We start from the raw sequence: 24733 nt of genomic DNA, 5'->3' as shown, positions 1-24733 counted from the left end.
TGTAAGATCTTTATTGTCTGTAACTTTTAACTACTCATTTCTTTGTCTCTGTGCTATGTTCTGAATAAGTGTTTTTTCTAGTTTAATGTCTTACTTATCCTTTGAGTTTATTTTTCTTGAATATTAAGTAGGCACAGAATATTTATTTGATGCACGAGTGCAAAAGAATATTTGTAAGACATAAAAGAATTATGATACAGGGTCGGCAGGTGGCATGGCGGTTAAGGTGCTGGACTCCCGCATGGTGGATCATGTTGTGAGTACCAGAGGCTTGAAACTCATGCCAGGTGTGTGTACGTACATGCCCAAAATCCTGAGAGGAGAATGGAGCAGAGATTGCAGCATGTCCATCACCCCACTGGGTGATTTCTCACTTTCTCTCTTCTGTCTGTCTGTCTCTGTCCAATGAGTGTATGGGTCCTGTAGCAAAAATCTCTCTCTCAAAACACACAAAATGGATTTTTGTAATTAACCTTCAAGACATAAAGCCAGTTGATAAGTCTCCCAGAATTTCTACCTTCTCTTCATTTTTGACTTTGCCAACTCAATCATTATAAAAGATAGTTTTATATTTTAATCAGCATTTTGATTATTTACAAAAGGAGGGAATAGTCATAGACTCTAGTTTTCTATATGTCAGAAGTGAAAGACAATTTTATATATATTTTTCCTGTCCAGTGAAAAGAGGTATGCCAAACTCAATTTCTTTCTCTCTCTCTTTCTCTCTTTTTTTTTGAGCAGTTTTTGCTATAGGATACGTGTCCTGGCCAGAGAGACAGAAAACAAAAAAATCACCCCCTCAAGGAGGATGGCCATGTCAGTCCCTTCTCTTCCATTCTCCTCTCAGGATTTTGGGCATGCATGCACATGTGCCAGGCCTGAGTTTCGAGCCAGTGACTCTGGGACTCTAACCACAGTTGACTATGAGGGAGTCCAGCGACATAACCACTATGCCATCTGCTGGCCCCAACCAAAATCAATTGTTTCTCTGGGCTTGGACATTTTATTATGGACTGTCTCCCTTTTGCTGAAGAGGTAGTTTTTGAAAATATATCATCTTTTTCGGAGGGTGTCTTTGAAAATAGGTTGGACAATAAGATGATTCACACTGAACCAGTTTGCAAAGAATTTAGAAATAATGTTTATTCTTAAGACATTTGACTTAATGAATCTTTTCATTCTTACAACTGGCTGGTAAATATTTTCTTAGGAAGGATTACCTCTGGGCCCAGATGTACATAATTTGTATTTTATAACCAGATTTTTAAAATATGTTTATTTTTATGTGGTGACTTTTTTTTTTTTTTAAACTGGCTGGAAATAATTATTTATTTTAGAATAATTTATCTTTTAAAAATATTTACAGTGGAATTATGCGAGATTTAACAGCTCAAGTGACGAGTGGTCTTCTGCAATTCCCAGAAGTGACTATTCAAGCCCTTGGAGAAGATGAAATAACATTAGAATCTGTGCTTCGTGGCAGGTTTGCTTCAGGTAAAATAATGTTGCCTCAGGTTTACTAATTTGACTGGTTTTAGAGATAAATATTAATAAGCATATATTATAATTTATTCAGTGTGAAAGGAAAAAAGCAGAACCTAGGTAAACTAGTTTCATGTAAATACATAACTTCTACAACTACCCATATAACACACACACACATGTACACACACACACACATACACACACACACACATATATATACACACACACTCTAGAGCAGGGGTCCCCAGTTCCTGGGCCAAAGACCGGTATCTGTCTGTGGTCTCTTAGGAACAAGGCTGTATAGCAGGAGCTAAGCAAAACTTTGTATTTACTGCCGCGCTCAGTCGTTTGCATTACTACCTGAGCTCCTGCCGCCTGTCACATCAGTGATCATTAGATTCTTTACTTTTCTTTTTTAAGAATTACTTATTTTAATTTTTAAAATTTGACTGGAGAGAAACAGTAGAGAAGCAAGAAAGTAAATCACCAGATCTGGGACTTAAAACATAGTTGGCCATGTGGGAATTCAGTGCCTATAACCACCATGCCATCTTCCAGCCCTGAGTCCTTAGATTAATTTTTTTTTAAGAGGTTTTTGCTTTAGGTTAGCATGTGCTGGCTGGAGAGAGAAAAACAGAGAGGGAAAATGATAAATCACCCCCCACACACACACCACAATCTGTTCTCCATTCTCCTTCTAGGATCTTGGGCACACACACACACGTGCCTGGTTTGAGTTTCAAGCCACTGGGCCTGGGACTCAAACCGTGGTTGCCCTTGTGGGAGTCCAGTGATATAACTTTTAAACCATCTGCTGGCCCGAGTCTTTAGATTCTTAAAGGCATGCAATCACTATTACGAATTGGCCATGAGAAGAATCATTCTCCTTATGAACATCTAATAACTGATGATCTGAGGTGGAGCTGAGGTGGTAATGCTATCATTGGGGAGTGGCTATAAATACCATACTACATTATGATGAGTTGCATAATTATTTCATTATATGTTACAGGGTAATAATAATAGAAATAAAGTGCACAATAGCTATAATGTGCATGAATTATTCTGAAGCCACCCCACCTCCCACCCCTGTCTGTGGAAATATTGTCATCCACAAAATTGGTTCCAGGTGCCAAATAAATTGGGGACCATTGCTCTAGAACACATTATCAACGAGTCTCTGATTAGGCATCTTCATTCATGTTTGCTTATTAAAAATTCTGTATATTCTTTGTCTTTTAGTATTGAATATATTTGGGATGTAGAAATAATACACACCTGACTTTACTTTATAATTAGTAAATTTTGTTGGTGATGAGTTTGAATTTGAATCTAAACAATTTGATGAGTAGAAAAAATCTGATTATAGGGCTCTGGTTGATAATAAATTTTCAGAAAGTCTTATTTCCTAATCCCATTAACCTGAACAAGATCTTTATATTAGTTTAGCTTGTGTAATACAGCAGAGAACCATACCGAAGAAGCCTTTATGTTATAAATTTCAATCTAACAGAAAATATTATAGAACATTTTTCTGAAAATAAGTTTCACAGCCATCCTTCCCAGGAGGAAGACAACAAAGCATATTTATAAATTATTAACTATTTATAGTGCTATTCTCTTAAATAATAAAAGTAGTAATAGTACTTACTGTATGCCAGGGACTATTATGACTTTTTGTTGAGTAGATAAGCTCTAAATAGGTTATGTTCTATGAAGTTGAGAATCAAATAGGCTAAGTTACTTGGTCCCAGTTAGACAGCAGGTGGCAGGAAGGAGTCTTGAACCCTGGCATCTTGTGTCCTCACTGTGCCATGCTACTTTCTTAAATTATAATAGTCTTTCTGAGCTGTAAGCTAGTATAACCTGTCTACTTGGTTGCATGATGGACACCTCAAATTCAGCAGTAAAAGTTACCGCTATTCCTCTAGTTGGCAATGTAAAAATTCATTCTGTTCTTGAATCTTTATTTTACTTACCTCCATATATCTAACTCATCAGCAAGCAAATTTTCTTACTTCTACTTCTTATCTAATCTTCTGTCTGTTTATTTTTTTCTGTCTACAGTGACTAACCAGGTATATACTTCTTCCTGTTTTGGTCTGTACTCCTCCTTGTTGCCCTTTTTTTGCTTAGCAGCTGGAGTTAACCATCTAAAAGCATAAATCAGATTGTCACTAACCTGCTTTAAACCTTCTAATGACTTTGTATTGGGAGCAGAATAAAACAGTAGGCTTGGTATTTCTTATTGTTATGCTAGTTTATTATCTTGTTAATTAGATTGTGAAGTATTCAGGGCTAAAATCAGGAGTTATATTTTATAACTGCCAGGGACCAGCAGTTAGTGTAATGGCTATGTCACTGGACTCCCATGTGGTTGACCGTGGTTCGTGTCCCAGACCCCGTGGCTTAAAACTCACGCCGGGCACCTGTGCGTGTGTGCCCAAGATCCCAAGAGGAGAATGGAGGAGAAGAGATTGCGGTGTGGCCATCCCTCCTGGGGGTGCTTTCTCGCTTCTGTCTCTCTCTCTCTGTCTGGCGAGTGCACGCGCCCTATAGCAAAAACCTCTCAAAAAAAAAAAAAAAGAAAAGAACTGCCATAGGTCCTAGTTTAATTCCTTGTCTAGTTAAAGTGTAAGTTTTGGAGTTAAATGTGAGATCTGCTTCTGGCTCTGTTCTTTTTAACTACGTGACTTTGGGTAAGTTAGACTGTATTAAATGTTATTTGTGTTATCTCTGTATTAAGGTGTGATGAGAAATAAATGACGTAATGTATTTAAGCACATAATATACTGCCTTTATGTATGATACTGCAATAATAGTTGCTCATTTTATTTCACAGATTTAAGGACCAGTCTGTTCTGTAAACGTTTGGATTTCAATTTGGAAATACATAAAATTTTATATAATCTGTATATTAATTACATTTACATGTAAAAGAGCCAACTGCTAGTTTTGTTGTGTTCATACAATATAAAAGTAAGCAATATTTTTACTTTTTTTTTCTTTTAGGGAAAAATGGACTTGCTTGCTTGGCTTGTGGTCCACAACTTGAAGTAGTGAACTCTGTGACAGGAGAGCGGTTATCTGCGTATAGATTCAGTGGAGTAAATGAACAGACTCCTATAGTGCTAGCAGTGAAAGAATTCTCTTGGCAGAAGAGAACTGGATTGTTAATAGGACTAGAAGAATCAGAAGGCAGTGTTCTCTGTCTTTATGACCTTGGTATATCAAGAGTGGTTAAAGCAGTTGTTCTTCCTGGAAGGGTAGGTACTGGACATTTTGCTTTTTTTGTTTCTTTATAAGCTGTAAGACATAGGAAAAAAGAGAAGACGCCCTTCTCCAGTGAAGTGTAGTCATGCTGCAATTCTCTCACCATTCTTTCATCTTGTTGGCCCTCATGCACATGGCCCAGTGTGTTTTTAAACTGGGACCATGATTCGAACTGCTGCGATCAGCCTTGTGGGATGTGGCTCCCTTAACAACACTAGGACCCTGAACATTCTGCTTTTAAAACTAGAGCCTTACTGGTTATACAAGCGTGTTTACTTTGTGAAAATTTATTGAACTGTACATTTATAATTAATATACTTTTTACTGAAGAGCCTTCCAAATAAAAGAGGTTAGAGGTGATAAATATGGCTTATTTTAGGCTAAAAATTTGAAGTGAAAGTACTACTGATAGCTAATGTTTTAATCTTTTACGTAAGTATCATCTGTACCTTGTTTGTACCTCTAGTTATGTTCTCTGAAGACAATGAAAGCTTATAGAAATGTATTCATTGCTGTGGGGTTTTTTGTTGTTACTGTTTTGCTATAGGGTATGTGCATTTACCAGAGAGGGGAAGAGAGGGAAAGTGAGAAAATACTCCATATGGCAATCCCTTCTCCACTCTCTTGGGATTTGGGGCGCAAATATACACTCAACCCAGTGTGTTTTCCAAGCTGTCAAGTCTGGGGCTTGAACTACATAGTCATGTGGGATCCAGCCACCTTAACCATTATACCACCAGCTGGCCCATCATTGCTGTGGATTTTTAAAATGTTTTTTCTTTTAATTTTAGACTGTAGTTTTGGGGCGATAAGGAAAATGTATCTTCACCATGTTTTAGATTTCAATATTTAAATAATGGGTTTATTAATCATCATTTATTACCTTAATATAAGTATGTGTGTGTGTGTGGGTGGGTGTGTATTTGTGGATCTTCCATATGTCACATTTCTTACCTGACAGTGATCATAGACATACTTGGAACTCCAGGTCATTTCTTCAACAGGTTTGTTGTTGCATGGTCCATACATGGTGAGAAAAAAGTATATACTTACAAATACACACACACATAGAAATATGAAATTATGTTAGATCATCAGGAAAGTCGTGACGTTTTTGCATGGAAAATACATCATGATTTTCCTAGTACCTGATAGATCAGTAGAATTCTTCCTATGGTATAGAAAGTATGCACTTAGATATAATATCAGTATATATGTATATGTGTTTGTATAGGTTTGCAATGAATATAATCAAGGTAAAATTGAAATTTCTAGTGTTTGTTTCTTTCATGGGGGGATCCCCCTGAGACAGAAACAGGGATTTCTGGCAGGGTCTTGCTATAATTCTCTCCCAACCCTGCCAGGCAGCGAGGATTCTGGGTATATCCACAGGTACCAGGTGTATACAGGTCCACCCAGAAACTGAACCCAGAGCCTTCCATATGGCTGCAGAATTGCTCCGCAGCACCCTACTCCTGCACCACTATGGCTGGATCTGAAGAATAGATTTTTTAGTTTTTACTATAGGATACTCAACAGGTAGAGGAAGTGGGAAAGTGGAAATCACCCCCATCCACTCACCTCAGGGGTGATGGCCACACCACAGTCCCTTCTTCTCTACTCTCCTCTTGGGATTTTAGGCATGCACATACATGCACTTGATATGTTTTTCAAGCTTCTGAGTCTGGGACTCGTACTGTGCAATGGACCATGTGGGATCCAATTGTCTTAACCACCAGGCCACCAGCTGACCCAAGATTAGAATTTTTAAAGTTAGGGACCAGCAGTTAGCGTAATGGCTATGTCGCTGGACTCCCACGTAGTCGACCACGGTTTGAGTCCCGGACCCGGTGGCTTAAACTCATGCCAGGCGTGTGTGCGTGTGTGCCCAAGATCCCGAGAGGAGAATGGAGGAGAAGGGATTGCGGTGTGGCCATCCCCCCTGGGGGATGATTTCTCGCTTTCTATCTCCCTGTCTGTCTGTCTCTCTCTCTCTGGCGAGCGCACGCACCCTATAGTGAAAACTTCTTAAAAAAAAAAAAAGAATTTTTAAAGTTAAAAGGGAGCTTAATGACAAAATTATTTTTATTGGGGAAGGAAGAAATGGTGAGGATTCAGATTGTGAATGGTCTTGCTTATAATTAGAGGCCACCACTTAAAGTCTGTGGTGAAATAGTTTTAAATTTTAATCAGAACTCTTGTGTAAAAAGCTCTTTGGACTGGGTCAAGGGAGGATTTTGTGAGAATAGAAACAAGATTATTGTGGTTTAGGTGAATAATGATGAGGAACTGGACCAAGGGATAATGGTCCAGTTTACTATAGAAGTGGAGGGGATGGGACATATTTTTAAAAATATATGTTCAGAAGGTAGCATGGGCAGGACTCCTTGATCATTTGAATAGGAGTGACTGAGAAGGAGCAAGAGTTAAAAAGTTCCCGATTGCTCAGTTGAGTGAGTGGTTGACATCATTACATGGAAGAGGGAATATGGAAGAAGGAAAATAATAGGTGAGTAGTGATAAATACCTTTCAAAGAAGTTCAGCTAGCTATTTTTTTTGGTTGGGGTCCAGTATGCCCTTGTAAACATGTCTCTGTTTAACTGCCTTCTAAAATTTATTAAGGTGGCTTATCAGTCATTTCATATGGGACTTGATGAGGAATCTAAACTGAGATAATCCTTCCTTTACCACCCTCACTGGGGAATTGAATACAATATGCTTTGATGGGGACCAGCAGGTGGTGTGGTGTTTAAGGCACTGGACTTGCACCTGACCAACCATGGTTCAAGTCCCAGACCTTGTGGCTTGCTTTCTCACTTTTTCTCTCTGATGAGTGCATGGGCTCTGTAGCAAATTAAAAATTGGAATAACGATAATTTGAAAAAAAAAAAAAAGAATTCTTAAAAAAAGAATATGCCATAGTGTTTGTAGACATTATTATAATAATTAAAAAGGGAAGAAAGCCCATGAAATTACAGCTTTCAGAGTTAAAGACACTACGTCATGTTTTGTTTACTAATGATACAGAGAAGAAGCCAGGCTTTTGTCTGTCATAATAAATTATAGCCTGAAAAAAACTTTTAATCTTATATTAACATATAAACTATTGATTACCAATTTTCCTCTATTCATTGTATTGTAGTAGAAGGCACCAAACACTTAATCATCATGTATCATACCTAATTCAGTTTCATGAATTAAAAAGAAATGAAAGAAAACTAAGTGTAAAATAAAATATTAATGATTGGGTATAGACTTTTAAAATTTTACTCATTAACTGAAGTGGAAATTGGCCCCATAAAGTAGCTGTGGTCTAATTTTCTTTAAATAATTAAAAGCCTCAGTAAGTGTCCGTGATCCAGTCACTGGCAAAGCTTTGTGTGAAGTCCATTGGAATATGACATGTATTTATTTATATTTTATTTTAAGATCGTCTTGCCATGTTGTGATCTTCCTTGCCTTAGTCTTACAGCTGGGACCTTAGATGCATGACACCACACACTGTTCTTTTTTAAACAAGGTCTTGCCGTGTTGCCCGGACCAACTTCTAGATTGTGATCCTCCTGCCTCAGCCTCCTGAGTTGCAGGTGCACATCACTGCATCTGGCTTTCAACAGGGAATTAAATTGGGCCTCCCATGTGGTCCCAACCACTGCCAGAGCACAGCATTTTAGCAGCATGTTCAGAATGTAACACTTTTAAAGAAGGTTAGACTTGAAGGTGTAATAGGACAGATTTTTTTTTTTAAAGAGTGGACATTCATTTTTCTGAGCTGATTTATTTGTTTCTTTTTTAAAAAAGTTTATTTGAGGGCCAGCAGATGGCATGATAGTTGTAGTGCCGGACTCCCAAATGCCCAACCACAGTTCGAGTCCTGGACCTCAGGGGTTTGAAAAACCATGCAAGGCGTGTATGTGCATGTGCCCAAAGTCCTGCATGGAGAGTGAACAAGAGGGGATTATAGCATGACCAAGGGGGGGACTTATTTCTTACTTTCCCTCACTGTCCCTCTTAAGCAACCGCACATGCCCTGTGGCAAAAACTTAGAGAGAAAAGATTATTTATTTCTTCTGTGAGTTGTATACACAAGAGAGAGACAAAGACAGCCCCCCCAGCAGGGTCCAGATGCTGCAGTCCACCCCTAGCCTTCAGCCAGCTCTCATTCATGGCCAGATGCAACCCATACACACTTAGAGAGGTCTCCAGATTTAAACCAGAATTTTCCCATGTGGTATTGGCTCACTAAACATCGTGTTTTACCACTAAGCCACCTTCTGCCCCTGCTGTTTTTACTTTTAAGAGACCATGTAATGGTAAGAGTAGCTGGTTTGAGCTTCATAACGAGAATAATTTAGGTTTGAATTTTACACTTAATGACTCTGACTTGAATAACTTGACTCTCTAAACCTCAGGTTATTTCCTCTTTAAACAGATAATTACAAATAGTCCAGTATCAAAGGTTATCATACACATTAAATGAGCCAGTTATTCCTGACAAACAGTAAACTCTCAATAAACATGGATTATTATTCCAACTGCATGATTTTTTAAAAAATATATTGAAATAATGGAGGCCAGGTGGTGGAATAGTGGTTAAGGTGGCCAGAACCCACACGTTAACTGCAGTTCAAATCCCAGATCCAGCAACTTGAAAAAGGTGCCAGGCACCTGTGCCAGTGCTCCCCCAGTTTCCTGCAGGGAGAGTTGAAGGAGAAGGCATTGCAGTGTGACCATGCCCCATGGAGGGTTGCTTTTCCACATTCCTTCTCTTTCTGTTTCTTCAGTGAGAGTGCATGTACTGTCTAGCAATTTGAGAAAAAGAAAAAAGAAATCATGGTTTATAATAATTCTTAAAATAGTGAAAGATTTTATTATTTCAGATTCACAAGTATCACAAATGCATAACTATATTGTACAATGTTTAAGTCTGTTGTAACTTATTGCCTACTTTAGCTTCAAAATTTGTTGTGCTTTACTTGTATTTTCTCCCTTTGTAGAAGAAAAGCAATTGTCTATTTTGCTTCCTAGGTAACAGCTATTGAAATGATACAGAGAAGAAGCCAGGCTTTTGTCTGTCATAATAAATTATAGCCTGAAAAAAACTTTTAATCTTATATTAACATATAAACTATTGATTACCAATTTTCCTCTATTCATTGTATTGTAGTAGAAGGCACCAAACACTTAATCATCATGTATCATACCTAATTCAGTTTCATGAATTAAAAAGAAATGAAAGAAAACTAAGTGTAAAATAAAATATTAATGATTGGGTATAGACTTTTAAAATTTTACTCATTAACTGAAGTGGAAATTGGCCCCATAAAGTAGCTGTGGTCTAATTTTCTTTAAATAATTAAAAGCCTCAGTAAGTGTCCGTGATCCAGTCACTGGCAAAGCTTTGTGTGAAGTCCATTGGAATATGACATGTATTTATTTATATTTTATTTTAAGATCGTCTTGCCATGTTGTGATCTTCCTTGCCTTAGTCTTACAGCTGGGACCTTAGATGCATGACACCACACACTGTTCTTTTTTAAACAAGGTCTTGCCGTGTTGCCCGGACCAACTTCTAGATTGTGATCCTCCTGCCTCAGCCTCCTGAGTTGCAGGTGCACATCACTGCATCTGGCTTTCAACAGGGAATTAAATTGGGCCTCCCATGTGGTCCCAACCACTGCCAGAGCACAGCATTTTAGCAGCATGTTCAGAATGTAACACTTTTAAAGAAGGTTAGACTTGAAGGTGTAATAGGACAGATTTTTTTTTTTAAAGAGTGGACATTCATTTTTCTGAGCTGATTTATTTGTTTCTTTTTTAAAAAAGTTTATTTGAGGGCCAGCAGATGGCATGATAGTTGTAGTGCCGGACTCCCAAATGCCCAACCACAGTTCGAGTCCTGGACCTCAGGGGTTTGAAAAACCATGCAAGGCGTGTATGTGCATGTGCCCAAAGTCCTGCATGGAGAGTGAACAAGAGGGGATTATAGCATGACCAAGGGGGGGACTTATTTCTTACTTTCCCTCACTGTCCCTCTTAAGCAACCGCACATGCCCTGTGGCAAAAACTTAGAGAGAAAAGATTATTTATTTCTTCTGTGAGTTGTATACACAAGAGAGAGACAAAGACAGCCCCCCCAGCAGGGTCCAGATGCTGCAGTCCACCCCTAGCCTTCAGCCAGCTCTCATTCATGGCCAGATGCAACCCATACACACTTAGAGAGGTCTCCAGATTTAAACCAGAATTTTCCCATGTGGTATTGGCTCACTAAACATCGTGTTTTACCACTAAGCCACCTTCTGCCCCTGCTGTTTTTACTTTTAAGAGACCATGTAATGGTAAGAGTAGCTGGTTTGAGCTTCATAACGAGAATAATTTAGGTTTGAATTTTACACTTAATGACTCTGACTTGAATAACTTGACTCTCTAAACCTCAGGTTATTTCCTCTTTAAACAGATAATTACAAATAGTCCAGTATCAAAGGTTATCATACACATTAAATGAGCCAGTTATTCCTGACAAACAGTAAACTCTCAATAAACATGGATTATTATTCCAACTGCATGATTTTTTAAAAAATATATTGAAATAATGGAGGCCAGGTGGTGGAATAGTGGTTAAGGTGGCCAGAACCCACACGTTAACTGCAGTTCAAATCCCAGATCCAGCAACTTGAAAAAGGTGCCAGGCACCTGTGCCAGTGCTCCCCCAGTTTCCTGCAGGGAGAGTTGAAGGAGAAGGCATTGCAGTGTGACCATGCCCCATGGAGGGTTGCTTTTCCACATTCCTTCTCTTTCTGTTTCTTCAGTGAGAGTGCATGTACTGTCTAGCAATTTGAGAAAAAGAAAAAAGAAATCATGGTTTATAATAATTCTTAAAATAGTGAAAGATTTTATTATTTCAGATTCACAAGTATCACAAATGCATAACTATATTGTACAATGTTTAAGTCTGTTGTAACTTATTGCCTACTTTAGCTTCAAAATTTGTTGTGCTTTACTTGTATTTTCTCCCTTTGTAGAAGAAAAGCAATTGTCTATTTTGCTTCCTAGGTAACAGCTATTGAACCTATAATTAATCATGGAGGAGCCAGTGCAAGCACTCAGCATTTACATCCAAGTCTGCGATGGCTTTTTGGCGTGGCAGCTGTGGTAACTGATGTTGGACAGATCCTTCTTATTGACCTGTGTTTGGATGACCTGTCATGTAGTCAAAATGAAGTAGAGGCGTCAGGTAAATTCATCATTCATTACTTAAGGCCAGAAATTGAGCATCTGAAGATTTTATAGAAAATTACTCATGTATCTTTATCTCTTCTTGTCTGGAACTGTTCGTACCTCTTACATGAGTTACTTAACTTTGTCGATGAGAGGTGTTCATATGCTAAAATGGGCCTCAAAAAAGGGAGAGATACTGATTTACTTGTTTCCAGATACATAAAGTAAATGCCATAACAAAGGCTAAAGGTAGAAAATCTTGATCCTCATCAGCTAGTATTAATTATCCAACCACGTAACATCTAATAGCGTGTAGGAAAACAGCAGGTGTGTGTGTGTGTGCCTAAAACACAAAAGGAGGGAGAAATGGAGAAGAGATTGCAGTGTGACATTCCCCTTCACCACTTCTAACAGCATTAATAATAATTCTTTGATATTCAATCCATAATCAGATTGCTCTGGTTGTCTAAAGCATCTTGTTACCTTTTTATTGTTTAAATTGAAATTCAAACAAGGTCCTCATGTTAATTTTGACACATCTCCAGTCTCCTCCAGCACATTACAGTCTTCTTTCTATCCCGTTTTTATTTATAGTATCACTGACTTGCTGAAGAAGTTAGTTATCATAGGGACCAGCAGGTGGTGTGGTGGTTAAGGTGCTGAACACTCCCACATGGCTGACCATGGTTCAAGTCCTGGACCTGGTAGCTTGCTTTCTCACTTTCTCTCTCTCTTTGTCTCTCTCTGGTCAAATTAAAATAAATGAATCAATAAATAAAATAAATCTTTAAAGAAAAAGTTAGTTATCTGGATAGAATATAACATATTTGGAATTAACTGTATGGGTCCATGTGGTATTACTTATATTTTGTGTTTTTTGCAAATATTAGTTATTATAGCTTCAATTGTAGATTTGAAGATTAACATTGTACCCAAGATACTTTGGAGGTGCTGGGTACTTCATATTATATTACATCAGGAGACAAATGATTGCCAGTTGTTTCAGTTAGTATACAGTGGGTTCAAATGATGACAACATGAACTCTTATTTTTCCCTGCTTTCTCTCTTTTTTTTTGTTTGCTCTGGGACTCACATGCTTACTGGAGAGAGACAGAATGAGAGAGAAAGTGAGAAATCACCCCCCCCTCCCCAGTGAAGATGGCCACATTGCAGTCCCTTCTTCAGTTTCTTCTACTTGTTTCATTCATTGGGATTGTTTTGTGTTATCTCTTTTCAAGGGCAATAAAATGGTGATTTTTAAATTCTATCAATCTAAAGAGTTTTACACTGATCAGGGCTATTCGATTATCATGGACTACAGTTAGTACAGAAGAGAAAGATAAATTCTCAGTATTTCTTGGCCCAGACACTGGTACAAGTGTGAGGGTGTTACTGAACAGTTGTTGGCACCTCATGGGAGGCGAGGTTAAGTTCCTGGCCCAACCTAAACAGGCAGTGCATGGTGGTATGGTTTCTCTGGTTCTACCAACTGGGAGGCTGGTGTGGTAAGACTATCTAAATAATGCCTACCTCTCCCTCCTTCAAGCTCATGCACATTCTCTCTCATGACTTTTTAAAGTGTTTCTTTCTCTTTTTTGGGAGAGGTTTTTGCTATAGGGCGTGTGCACTCGCCAGAAAGACAGAGACAGACAGACAGAAAGCGAGAAATAACCCCCCGAGGGGATGGCCATGCCGCAATCCCTTCTCCTCCATTCTCCTCTCGGGATCTTGGGCATGCACGCACACGTACCCGGCGTGAGTTTTAAGCCACCGGCTACAGGTCGCAAACCGCGGTCGACTACATGGGAGTCCAGTGACATAGCCATTACACTAACTGCTGGTCCCTTCTTAAGTGTTTCTTTTTATTTACTTATTTATTCCATTTGCAAGAAAGGCGGGCACCCCCAAAAAGGTCCTCATGCTGTGGTCTACCTCCAGCCTAAGCCAGCCTGGATCACAGGCAGGTGTATCGCTTGCATGTAGAGGGAGGCCCCAGGCTGCATACTGGCAGCTTTCCCGTGTGGGTCCAGTTGTGTTACTCTTGTACAACAAACTGCCCTGTTTGTTTTAAGTACTAATTTGGGGGGTAAGGAGTTGGTAGCAAATTGCTTACATTGGTTAAATATGAAGTCTTTTTAAGGTGTTTTTGATGCTTAAGATATCTTGTCTTTGTTAATGAGAGCCTTTTTTGTTGGTTTGTTTTTAAGAGAAATTTTTGCTATAAGGTATTGCTCTTGCTAGAGAGACAGAGACAGACAGCAAGAAATCACCCTCCTGGGGATGAATATGTCACAATCCCTTCTCTATTCTTCTCTCAGGATCTTAGGAATGCATGCACATATGCCTGGCGTGAGTTTTAAGCCACTTGGTCCAGAACTTGAACCACGGTTGACTACGTTGTAGTCAACCATTATACCATCTGCTGGTACCTTATGCTATCTGTTTTGTTTTTTTTTTTAAGAGAGGTTTTCACTATAGGGCGTGTGCGCTCGCCAGACAGACATAGAGACAGAAAGTGAGAAATCACCCCCCAGGGGGGATGGTCACACCGCAGTCCCTTCTCCTCCATTCTCCTCTTGGGATCTTGGGCACGCACGCACACGCGCCTGGCGTGAGTTTTAAGCCACCGGTTCTGGGACGCGAACCACGGTCGACTACGTGGGAGTCCAGCGACATAGCCATTACGCTAACTGCTGGTTCCTGCTTATGCTATCTGTTTTTGAGAGAGAGATTTTTGTTCACCAGAGAGATAGAGACAGAGAGATAGAAAGTGAAAATTACTCCCCAGGGAACGGCCACACTGCGGTCTCCTCTCCATTCTCCTCTTGGGATTTGGGTATGCATGCATGTGCATGACGGTTTTCTGTGTGTGTGTGTTTTGGGGGGGGGGTTTGCTATAGGAGGCATGCGATCACCAGAAAGACAGAGACAGAAAGCAAGAAATCACCCCCCCAGGGGGGATAGCCACGCTGCAATCTCTTCTCCACCATTCTCCTCTCCGGATCTTGGGCACGAATGCACATGCGCCCAGTGTGAGTTTAAGCCACCGATCTGGGACTCAAACCGTGGTCGACTACATGGGAGTCCAGTGACATAGCCATTACACCATCTGCTGGTCCTCATACACATGAGTTTTAAGCTGCTGGTTCAGGACTCAAACCATTGTCGGTTGTCCAATGACATAATCATTATGCCATCTGCTGGTCCTGAGAACCTTTTCTTATTATCTGGCACATCTCATTTAGTCTTTGGTAGCTTTCTAGACTTCTTGCATATATAAGATGTACCAGGTTCATCTTATATATTTCCTACCCATACCTGGAATTCTTCATTCCTCCTAAAGTATTTAGTTGCTGTCCTAAACTTGAGTAAAGAAATAATCAGCTTTTTAAATTATTGTTATTGTTAAGGAATTTAACTCTTAAAAATAATATTCTATGTTAGAAAATATTTGAGATATATGGAGAAGATTTTTTGAAAGAATTATTAGATTTTGTTTATTATTATTCATTTTTTTCCTTTCTTTTCTTTCTTCCTTTCTTCTCTCTTTTCTTTCTTCTTTTCTTCTTTTAATTTGACCAGAGAGGTACAGGGTGAGAGAGAAAGAGAAAGTGAGAAAGCAAGCTACCAGGTCCAGGACTCGAACCGTGGTCATCCATGTTGGAGGGAGTCCAGCACCCTTAACCAGCACACCACTTGCCTGTCTCTATTATTTCTTAATTTGTCCAGAGAGAGAAATTGAGAAAGCAAGCCTCCAGGTCTGAGATTCAAACTGTGGTTGCCATTGGGAGTTCAGTGCCATAACCACCACACCACTTGCCAGCCTTAAGAATGATTTTTTTTATTCACACAACTAGATATATTTCTAAAATTATAGCGTTTACATAGACAAAAATGGCTGTGTTCTAGTTCAGTGAGCTTTGTTTTCACTAATCATTTTATTTTCATTGATTCATTTAATTGATTCAGATAGTCTTCATCTGTGGCTTGAAAAGGAGGTGGCACATTGTGTTAATGCTTTCACAGTTCGTTAATCTTGCCTGTCTTCTTTTGTTTTTAGACCTCGAAGTTATAACTGGTGTCCCAGCTGAAGTCCCGCACGTCAGGGAAAGTGTGATGAGAGAAGGACGACACCTGTGCTTCCAGTTAGTGAGTCCATCAGGAACGGCCGTCTCCACTCTCAGTTACATAAGCAGGACAAATCAGCTTGCTGTTGGCTTTTCTGATGGCTACCTAGCACTTTGGAATATGAAAAGTATGAAAAGAGAGTAAGTATAACTTTTTTTCCTACTTGAATATTGGTGGCTTGATCTTCAATGTAACTTGTACTCAGTATTTGAAAAGTAGTATAATGAGGAAGGGGTAAGGTAGATTAATGATTGAGTGATTATTAGTAATTTTTCAGTGCGTTAAGTTATAATTTGATATAAAGATGACTTACACAGTAGTTTAGGTTGAGTTGGTATTTATTTAAAAGGTATTACAGACCCAACCATGGTGCTGGTGGTAGGACCACTGTGCCTTTACTAGAGCCTTATGGGAAGCCTGAGTTTTGCCCCACTTATGCCTGTGATTCTGGCTCACTGGGAAGCTGTTTGGGAGGATTGTGGTCAGACTCTATCAAGGGTTTATGCCTTCCCACCCCCAACTCATGGGTGAAAGGAAGTGAGAGAGGGAGAGAATCGTAAAAATGAAAAGAAATTGCAGTTATTTTGGTGTTCCATTTGCTAACAAAGCAGGACTATAAAACATGTATTTATGTACTATGTGTTCCTTCAGAAGTACTCTTCCCTATAATCATCTAAGTATCAACTTAATGAAGTGTTCTTTGGGCTGGACAGTGACACAGCAGTAAAACATGATGCTCTGCAAGGCTGACCCACATAGAAGGGTTCCAGGTTCACATCCCGAGACCTGTCTGAGTATGCTGGGCACGTGTGATCCGTGACCTGGGGCTGGCTGAAGCTAGGGGTGGATCATGGCATCACGACCCTGTTAGAGGTGCTGTGTGTGTGTATGTGTGTCGCTCATGCATGAAGTAAATAAAATTAAAAATAATGTTCTTAATTGACACAGGATTTTAAAATGTTAAAGTTATAAAATACAATTAAAATTTTTTGTCATGTCATAAACTTTCCCAGAATACAAATGCATTGATACTCTTATCTATGGAGTTAAAGTTGTCTATGATATTAAGGGAAGTAGCAGGTAGACATTATAGTTGTCTTTTAAGTTAATCTCTGTTAAGAATTAAGTAAGTATTGTTTTGGGACTTAGGTAGTTTATTCCTTTCTTCCTTTCAGGGAATATTGGTCTATTTTCTTGAGTAATTTAGCTTTTTTTTAAAAAATTAAATAGTTCTGTGTTTTTTGTGTTTTTTTTCCTTTTTTTTAAGGAGAGATTTTTGCTATAGAGTGCACACATTTGCCAGAGAGACAGAAAGCAAGAAATCACCCCCAGGGGAGTTTTGGGTGTGCACGCATACACACCTGGTGTGATTTTGAAGCCACCGAGTCTAGGACTTGAACTGCGGGCTACTATGTGAGAGTCCAGCCGTGTAGCCATTATGTCATCTGCTGGTCCCAGAGTGTTTAGCTTATAGAAGTTCATCTGAATTCTTTGCTGACATCCCTTTATCAACTCTTCTTTGAATTGCTTTAAAGAAGTACCTAGAGAACCTATCTTTTTTAGAACTATCATCTCTTGGCTAATTTTATGTTTTAAAGCATTTGTGGGACACTCTACAGCTTCTAACTCATCTTTATGTTTTCATAGTGAGGAAACTGACTCTAAGCCCAAGTGGCTGAATTGGAGTACTATGGCAGTATTTCATCTCTGATTTGGACGTCTAATATGTGACTCTTAAGTGATTCACACACATGTGTATACATGCTTTAGTGTTTCTAACCCTTCTGAGTTCTGCTCGGAGATGGGTGCCATGGCCAAAGCCTTGATGTGACCTCTGTTTGTTTATTTATGTGTGTATTAGAGAAAGGAGGAGAGCAAGAGATTAAGATTGAATTTTGGCTGGGTGTCACTGTGTCAGGATCCTCCTGCCCCAGACTCCCAGCCATCTGGGACCAGGTGCATGCATGCTACTGTGTCTGACCTGCTTTAGGTTAGGCTAGGAATTGAACCTGGGCCTCCAGTCCAGCCTTAGCCTCTAAGTAGCGGCATCCTAATAGTGTGTGTCACTGCAACTGAGCTCCCTGAGTGTTTTTGAAGGTAACGTGACTTGGCCATGCTCTGTAAATCACTCATTATTGGGGGTTGTGTGAACAGCAGTTACCTAACCTGAATTCTAGATGAGATACTGCTTTTCTTTCTTTTTTTTTTTCCATAAGATTTTAACTTATATATATGAAATGTACTGATGTTTTGTCTATTTTAGGTACTATACACAATTAGAAGGTGGAAGAGTTCCTGTATATGCTGTTACTTTTCAAGAACCTGAGAATGATCCTCGTAATTGCTGTTACTTGTGGGCTGTTCAGTCTACACAAGATAGGTAAATGTGATAAATGTGGTTAAAAAAATACTTGTGGAAAATGGAACAAGTTCATTCTTCTGGGAAGCTTTATACTTTATAGTTCTTTTAGTCAAAGTGACATCATTCTGGCAGTGAATTAATGAGTAGTAGTTGAAATTATTTTAGAAGTCAAATGATTATGTCTGTATGGTTAATTTTGAGATAAAAATAAGAATAAATTGTGCCTAATCTTTGAAATACATTCCAAACAAGCCAGGTAAGCCAATACTGATAAGTAGGCAATCTTTTGTTGTCTTAAGTTATTTTTATGACCTTGCACTCATAAGAACACACACACATACATACCTAGCAAGCTGCTAGATCCAGGACTCAAAGTATAGTTGGCCTTGTGGAAGTCCAGGACCTTAACCACCACGCCACTTGCTGGCCCCAGTGGTTTTTGGTTTTGTTTCTTTTTTTTGTTTGTTTCATTTTTTTCTATTTTCAGAAAAAGAGTACAGTCTCCGGAGGAGGGGGATAAAGTACCTCTCAGTTGGACATAATCACCCTGCAATCCCTTCTCCTTTTCTCGATCATATTGGGATTTTGGACATGTATGCATACACATCCAGCATGTCTTTTCAAGCTTGCAGGGCTGGGTCTCGAGCCATGGTTGGCCATGTAGAATCCGGCTCCTTTTTAGCCAGTAAGCTATGGTGCCAAAGATCTGGTATTTTTTGTCTTCAATTAAAACCTTTAAATTAGTGGGTCATGCAAATTAGTGGGTCATGCACCTTTAACATTATTGGGACTATGAGTATGTAATACAACCGTACATACACCCACATACAAAACAGTTCAAAGGAACTCTCACACTGTTCTAAGTTTGTTTACTCATTGAACTACATGTCAGGATCCTGCTTTAAATCATTCTTAGACTAATCTTTTATTTTACAAAGGTGTGTAGTATTGGGAACCAGCAGTTAGCGTAATGGCTATGTCGCTGGACTCCCATGTAGTCGACCACGGTTCGCGTCCTGGACCCGGTGGCTTAAAACTCAAGCCGGGCGCGTGTGCGTGCGTGCCCAAGATCCTGAGAGGAGAATGGAGGAGAAGGGATTGCGGCCTGACCATCCCCCCTGGAGGGTGATTTCTCGCTTTCTGTCTCTATGTCTCTCTCTCTCTCTGGCGAGCACACGTGCCCTATAGCGAAAACCTCTCAAAAAAAAAAGGTGTGCAATATTGTAAAATGTCTGTTCTTCCCCTGTTCCTGCTAGTCAGTGACTCTCTCAGCACCTTATGGGTCTTATAAGTAAGTCAAAAAGCAATTATAATATGAACTTAGTTTTTAAAGTCTATATCAAGAAGACAGGTAGTGTGGCTTTTTTCTTCTTAAACAGAACAGTCATTTAAACAAAGTAAAAGGGGGGGACCAGCAGTTCACATAATGGCTATGTCGCTGGACTCCCATGTAGTTGACCGCAGTTCGAGTCCCGGACCCGGTGGCTTAAACTCATGCTGGGCACGTGTGTGTGTGTGTGTGTGCCCAAGATTGCGAGAGGAGAATGGAGGAGAAGGGCTTGTGGCATGGCCATCCTCTCCGGGGTGGTGGTTTCTCGCTTTCTCTCTCTCTGTCTGTCTCTTTCTGGCGAGCGCACGTGCACTATAACAAAAACCTCTCAAAAAAAAAAAGTAAAAGGGAAATGAATCACTATAGAATAAATATACCACCATAAAATTAAATGGCAATAGATCTTAAATTGTTGCCATAATGCTCATTGATTACAGTGAAGCTTTGATTTTATAATAGGGAAAGGTGAATGAAAAAAACTGGATGGTGTCATCTTTGACTGTTCATCGTATGAAGTCTATCTTGTTGACTATTTGAGTTGTAGAGGCTATTCGTCCTTGCTTTATGGCCATGTATTTATTCATTGAGCACAATTATTGAGCATCTCCTGTGTGCCAGTAACTATTCTTTTTTTTTTTTTTTTCTTTGAGAGGTTTTTCACTATAGGGCGCGTGTGCTCGCCAGACAGAGAGAGACATAGAGACAGGAAGTGAGAAATCACCCCCAGGGGGGGATGGTCACGCCGCAATCCCTTCTCCTCCATTCTCCTCTCGCAATCTTGGGCACACACACACACACACGTGCCCAGCATGAGTTTAAGCCACCGGGTCCGGGACGTGAACCGTGGTCGACTACGTGGGAGTCCAGCGACATAGCCATTACGCTAACTGCTGGTTCCCTGTGCCAATAACTATTCTAGGGAATATAACAATGCATAGGACAGATACAACTTATGTTCTTCTGTAGTTTATAAATCTACCTAGGAAGAGAGTTAGTAAATAAACTATTATAATACATATATTTAATATAATCTAATTAATTTAACTGGTTCAATTACCTCAGACCAACTAAATTATTTTCTAGTGTTAAGGCCCAATAAACATTACTATTTTTTTCAAAGTTTCTCTTGTGATTCTCATATTAAGCAATCAGGGATGAGAACCACTGGCCTATTGTGAATGAGAGTAGCTGGACAAGAGAGCTGGGAACTGAACATTGAAACTGTCTTATATTTAGAGTTACATGGAAATTGACAGCAAGAGGGCATGGTAACTAGCAAAGGAATAGGAGTGTATGTTGTGGTATGCTGGAAGTCAGGTAAAAGAAATGTCTTAAGAATGAACTAGATGGAACCAGCAGGTGGAGTAATGGTTGATTCTGGACTCCCACTCAGTCCATCTGGTTCAAGTCCTGGATCCAGAGCCTTAAAATTCATGCTGGACACATGTGCATATGTGCCCAAAGTCTCAAGGAGAATGAAAGAGAAGGAATTGCAGCATGGCCATGCCCCTTGGGGGGGTGATTTCTCACTTCCTGTCTGTCTCTGTCACTCTGGTGAGCACATGTGCCCTATTGCAAAAAAATCTGTCTCTAAATAAAAAAAAAAAAAAAGAATGAACTAGTAATAACAATTCACATTAAAATGATATACCTCTATAATCAGACTAATAGAAGGTTGAGTTAGTATCTGCTTCATGTCCCTTTTGTATAGCTCTTATCCTCATAGTCCAGAGCAACATCTTTTTAAGTAGAAGTTCAACAAGATAGAGGAAGAGACTAGAAGATGCAAAGAACATGTTGTCCCTTATGATGGTCCTCTGTAGTTGTCATGGGAAAATTCTGTATACATCTCATTGGTCCAAAGTTGGCTCCAAAGCTACTACACCTGCTTGTGAAGAAAACAGAGAAATGTAATAGATAATTAGGCAGCCATGTGTTTAACTAAAGCATCCTCTATTGAAAAAGGAACATTTGAAACTCACGCCGGGCACGTGTGTGTGCCTGCCTAAGATCCCGGGAGGAGAATGGAGGAGAAGGGATTGCGGCGTGACCATCCCCCCTGGGGGGTGATTTCTCGCTTTCTTTCTCTATGTCTCTGTCTGTCTGGCGAGCGCACGCGCCCTATAGTGAAAAAAAAAAAAAAACAAAAAAACAAACAAACAAAAAAACTCTCAAAAAGGAACATTTGAGAAAGGATATTGGGTAAACATTTACTGTCTCTGCTCCAGTAAGGTATCGTATGAAGTATGCAAACATTAGCCTAGGAAATTTAGATTCAGTAAAAAGTAAAAATCAGTTGCTGTTTCAAAGGACTAAATTTTGTAAAAATACCTAAATAGAACTTAAGTTCTTCTCAGTGACTTGGTTTTGTGAATACATGCAATGTATGCAAACTCAATTAATTGAGGTAGTAAGAGATGTTCAGTATATTAATATGATATTTAATGTCTGACATCAGTTAATTTTCTTTCTTGCAGTGAAGGAGATGTTTTGAGTTTGCATCTGCTTCAGCTGGCCTTTGGTGATAGAAAGTGTTTGGCATCAGGACAAATCTTATATGAGGTAATGGTAATTGTAATATGGGTTCATAATAACATTTTGTTCGTCGTTTCCTTATGTTAGGTGTACTGGCTTTAAGATATTAAAGGATTTTTTTCTTATATTCAAGTTAATACTGTATTCATTTTGCACTGGAGGAAGTATTGGATTAGAGATCATTTGGTTGACAATTTAGTTTACCTGTTTTACTAAGGCAGCATTCTTTAATTTCTTCAGATACCGTCTTCCTCTGAAGTAGTCAGACTGAAGTAGTCTGCTTCAGGCTTGACTTCCGATAGGTGTCCAGGAAAAATCATTTCCACTTTACAACTCTGGTTAACGTATTAAATAACACTGGGTGACTTTATAAGAGGATCGATGGATCTAGATTTACATTTGATTGCCTATTTTCGGGCTGAATTCCTGAGAGTGGGGTGCTGCTAATAGACCTGTTTTGGCAAACATGTTTCTAGAACACACTTTTTAAACCCAGTTTCTTGTTGTTGCTATTTTTTTGTTTTATTTTTAATTTGCTAGAGGACACATGTGCTCACTAGAGAGAGAAGGAAAGTGAGAAAGTACCTCTAATGGAGGATAGCAGGCCACAGTTCGTTCTCCTCAATCCTCCTTTTAGGATTTTAGGCACACACATACCCGTGCCTGCTGTGTTTTTCAAGCTGCAGGGTCTGGGACTTGAACCACAGTTGGCCATGTGGGTAACCAGTTGCCTTAACTACCTCACAACCAGCTGACCCCTTAACTTAGATTTGAAAGTTTTATTTAGGGAATCTATAAAGTCCCTGAATTATGTATGGTATTTTTATGATTATTCATTTTTATGGAAAAGTCTCCTCTTAAAGGGATCAAAATAGGAGCCGGCAAGTGGCGTGGTGGTTAGGGGACCTGGACACCCCCATGGCCAACCATGGTTTGAGTCCCAGTCCTGATGACTTGCTTTCTCACTTTTTCTCTCTCTCTCCGAACAAATTTAAATAAATAAATAAATAAAGTTAAATAAAGAATTCCTAAAAAGGAAAGCAGGTGCTCAAAGTTGAAGAACTGTTCGACAGCAAACATTTAAGTAAGAACACAGTGACGAGTTTGCTGGCCTAGAGTGTACACATACGTCATTTTGGTGGTTATTCTTATACTTCATGACTGTTACCCGTATTTGATAACAGCCTTAAAGATTTACTGGTAATTATTTTTGAGAGACTAAATCCAGCTTTTTATTTATATTTCATGTTTTCTTTGTATTGTATGAAAAATTTTTGAGTTTAAAAAATGTTTAGTTTTAGAATGACCCTTTGCTGAGAATCCTACTAAGATCTGTGTTTGTTTTATGTTACAGGGGTTAGAGTACTGTGAAGAAAGATATACGCTGGACCTGACAGGTGGCATGTTTCCTTTGAGGGGAGAGGCTAGCAATACCAAATTGTTGGGATGCCAGAGTATAGAGAAATTTCGATCTCATGGCGACAGGGAGGAAAGCATGAGTGAAGGTTGGTTAAAAATACTCTTCATTGCACCATGGGAAAGCTGGATTTAAGATTTGTGACGGTCATTGGTTTCTACAATTCATATTCATGGTAGTTAAAAAAATCATTCTAGGGTCCAGCAGATGGACTCCTTTGTAGCCCACCACGGTTTAAGTCCCAGACCCAGTGGTTTAAAACTCATGCCTGGTGCATGTGCATGCATTCCAAGAATCCTGAGAGGAGAATGGAGGAGAAGGGGTTACAGTGTGGCCATCCCCCTTTTGAGGTTGATTTCTTGCTCTCTGTCTCTCTGTCTCTCTCTCTCTGGCAGGCACACACACCCTATAATAAAAATCTCTCCATATAAACGTTTTTTTAATTCTAATTTTTAAGGTATGTGTAGGTTATTAGATACTTGTTCAGATTGCTATAATAGAACTCAAGATTTGAATACATTAGGGTAGTGAAGGGCTGATTTATTTTAATCTACTTCTCAAAAAGACAAAGGTGGTTTCTACTCTAAACACATTTCTAAGTAGTTTCCAGCTTCTGTATTTTAGCCTTTTTTCCTATCTCCTTTAGTGTCATTCCTTCTTGCTGATAAAACATCCTGACATAGTAAAAGTTGCATAGACTTTTTTCTTTTTTAAAGTAATATTTTATTTAACTTGATTTTATTTATTTATTTATTTATTAATGAATGAATGAGGTTTTTTGCTATAGGGCGTATTTGCTCACCAGAAAAACAGAGAGAGAGAGAAAGCCAGAAGTCACCCCCCAGGGGGGATGGCTACGCTGCAATCCCTTCTCCTCCATTCTCCTCCCAGGATCTTGGACCCTCACTCACACGCACCTGGCATGAGCTTAAACCACCAGGTCCAGGACTCGAACCACAGCCAACTACAATGGAGTTCAGCGA

The 24733-nt window shown here is 39.3% G+C and overlaps 1 protein-coding gene across 2 annotated transcripts in view; it reads left to right on the top strand.

Moving 5' to 3' along the window:
• AHCTF1 (AT-hook containing transcription factor 1) overlaps positions 1–24733 on the top strand; it is a 95838-nt gene that overhangs the window by 13601 nt on the left and 57504 nt on the right. For both annotated transcript variants that reach the window (XM_006157240.3, XM_006157241.3), the window contains exons 2-8: positions 1367–1494; positions 4498–4751; positions 11813–11993; positions 16039–16246; positions 18370–18486; positions 22276–22360; positions 23688–23838. In XM_006157240.3, the coding sequence (XP_006157302.1) occupies positions 1374–1494; positions 4498–4751; positions 11813–11993; positions 16039–16246; positions 18370–18486; positions 22276–22360; positions 23688–23838 (1117 nt within the window). In that variant the 5' untranslated portion in view covers positions 1367–1373. The remainder of the gene's footprint in view (positions 1–1366; positions 1495–4497; positions 4752–11812; positions 11994–16038; positions 16247–18369; positions 18487–22275; positions 22361–23687; positions 23839–24733) is intronic.

The sequence above is a fragment of the Tupaia chinensis genome, unplaced genomic scaffold (genome assembly GCF_000334495.1).
Source record: "Tupaia chinensis unplaced genomic scaffold, TupChi_1.0 Scaffold000532_1, whole genome shotgun sequence".
Lineage (NCBI taxonomy): Eukaryota > Metazoa > Chordata > Mammalia > Scandentia > Tupaiidae > Tupaia > Tupaia belangeri.
Note: the sequence above shows the minus strand (reverse complement) of the source record. Positions and strands in the feature narration are given on the sequence as shown.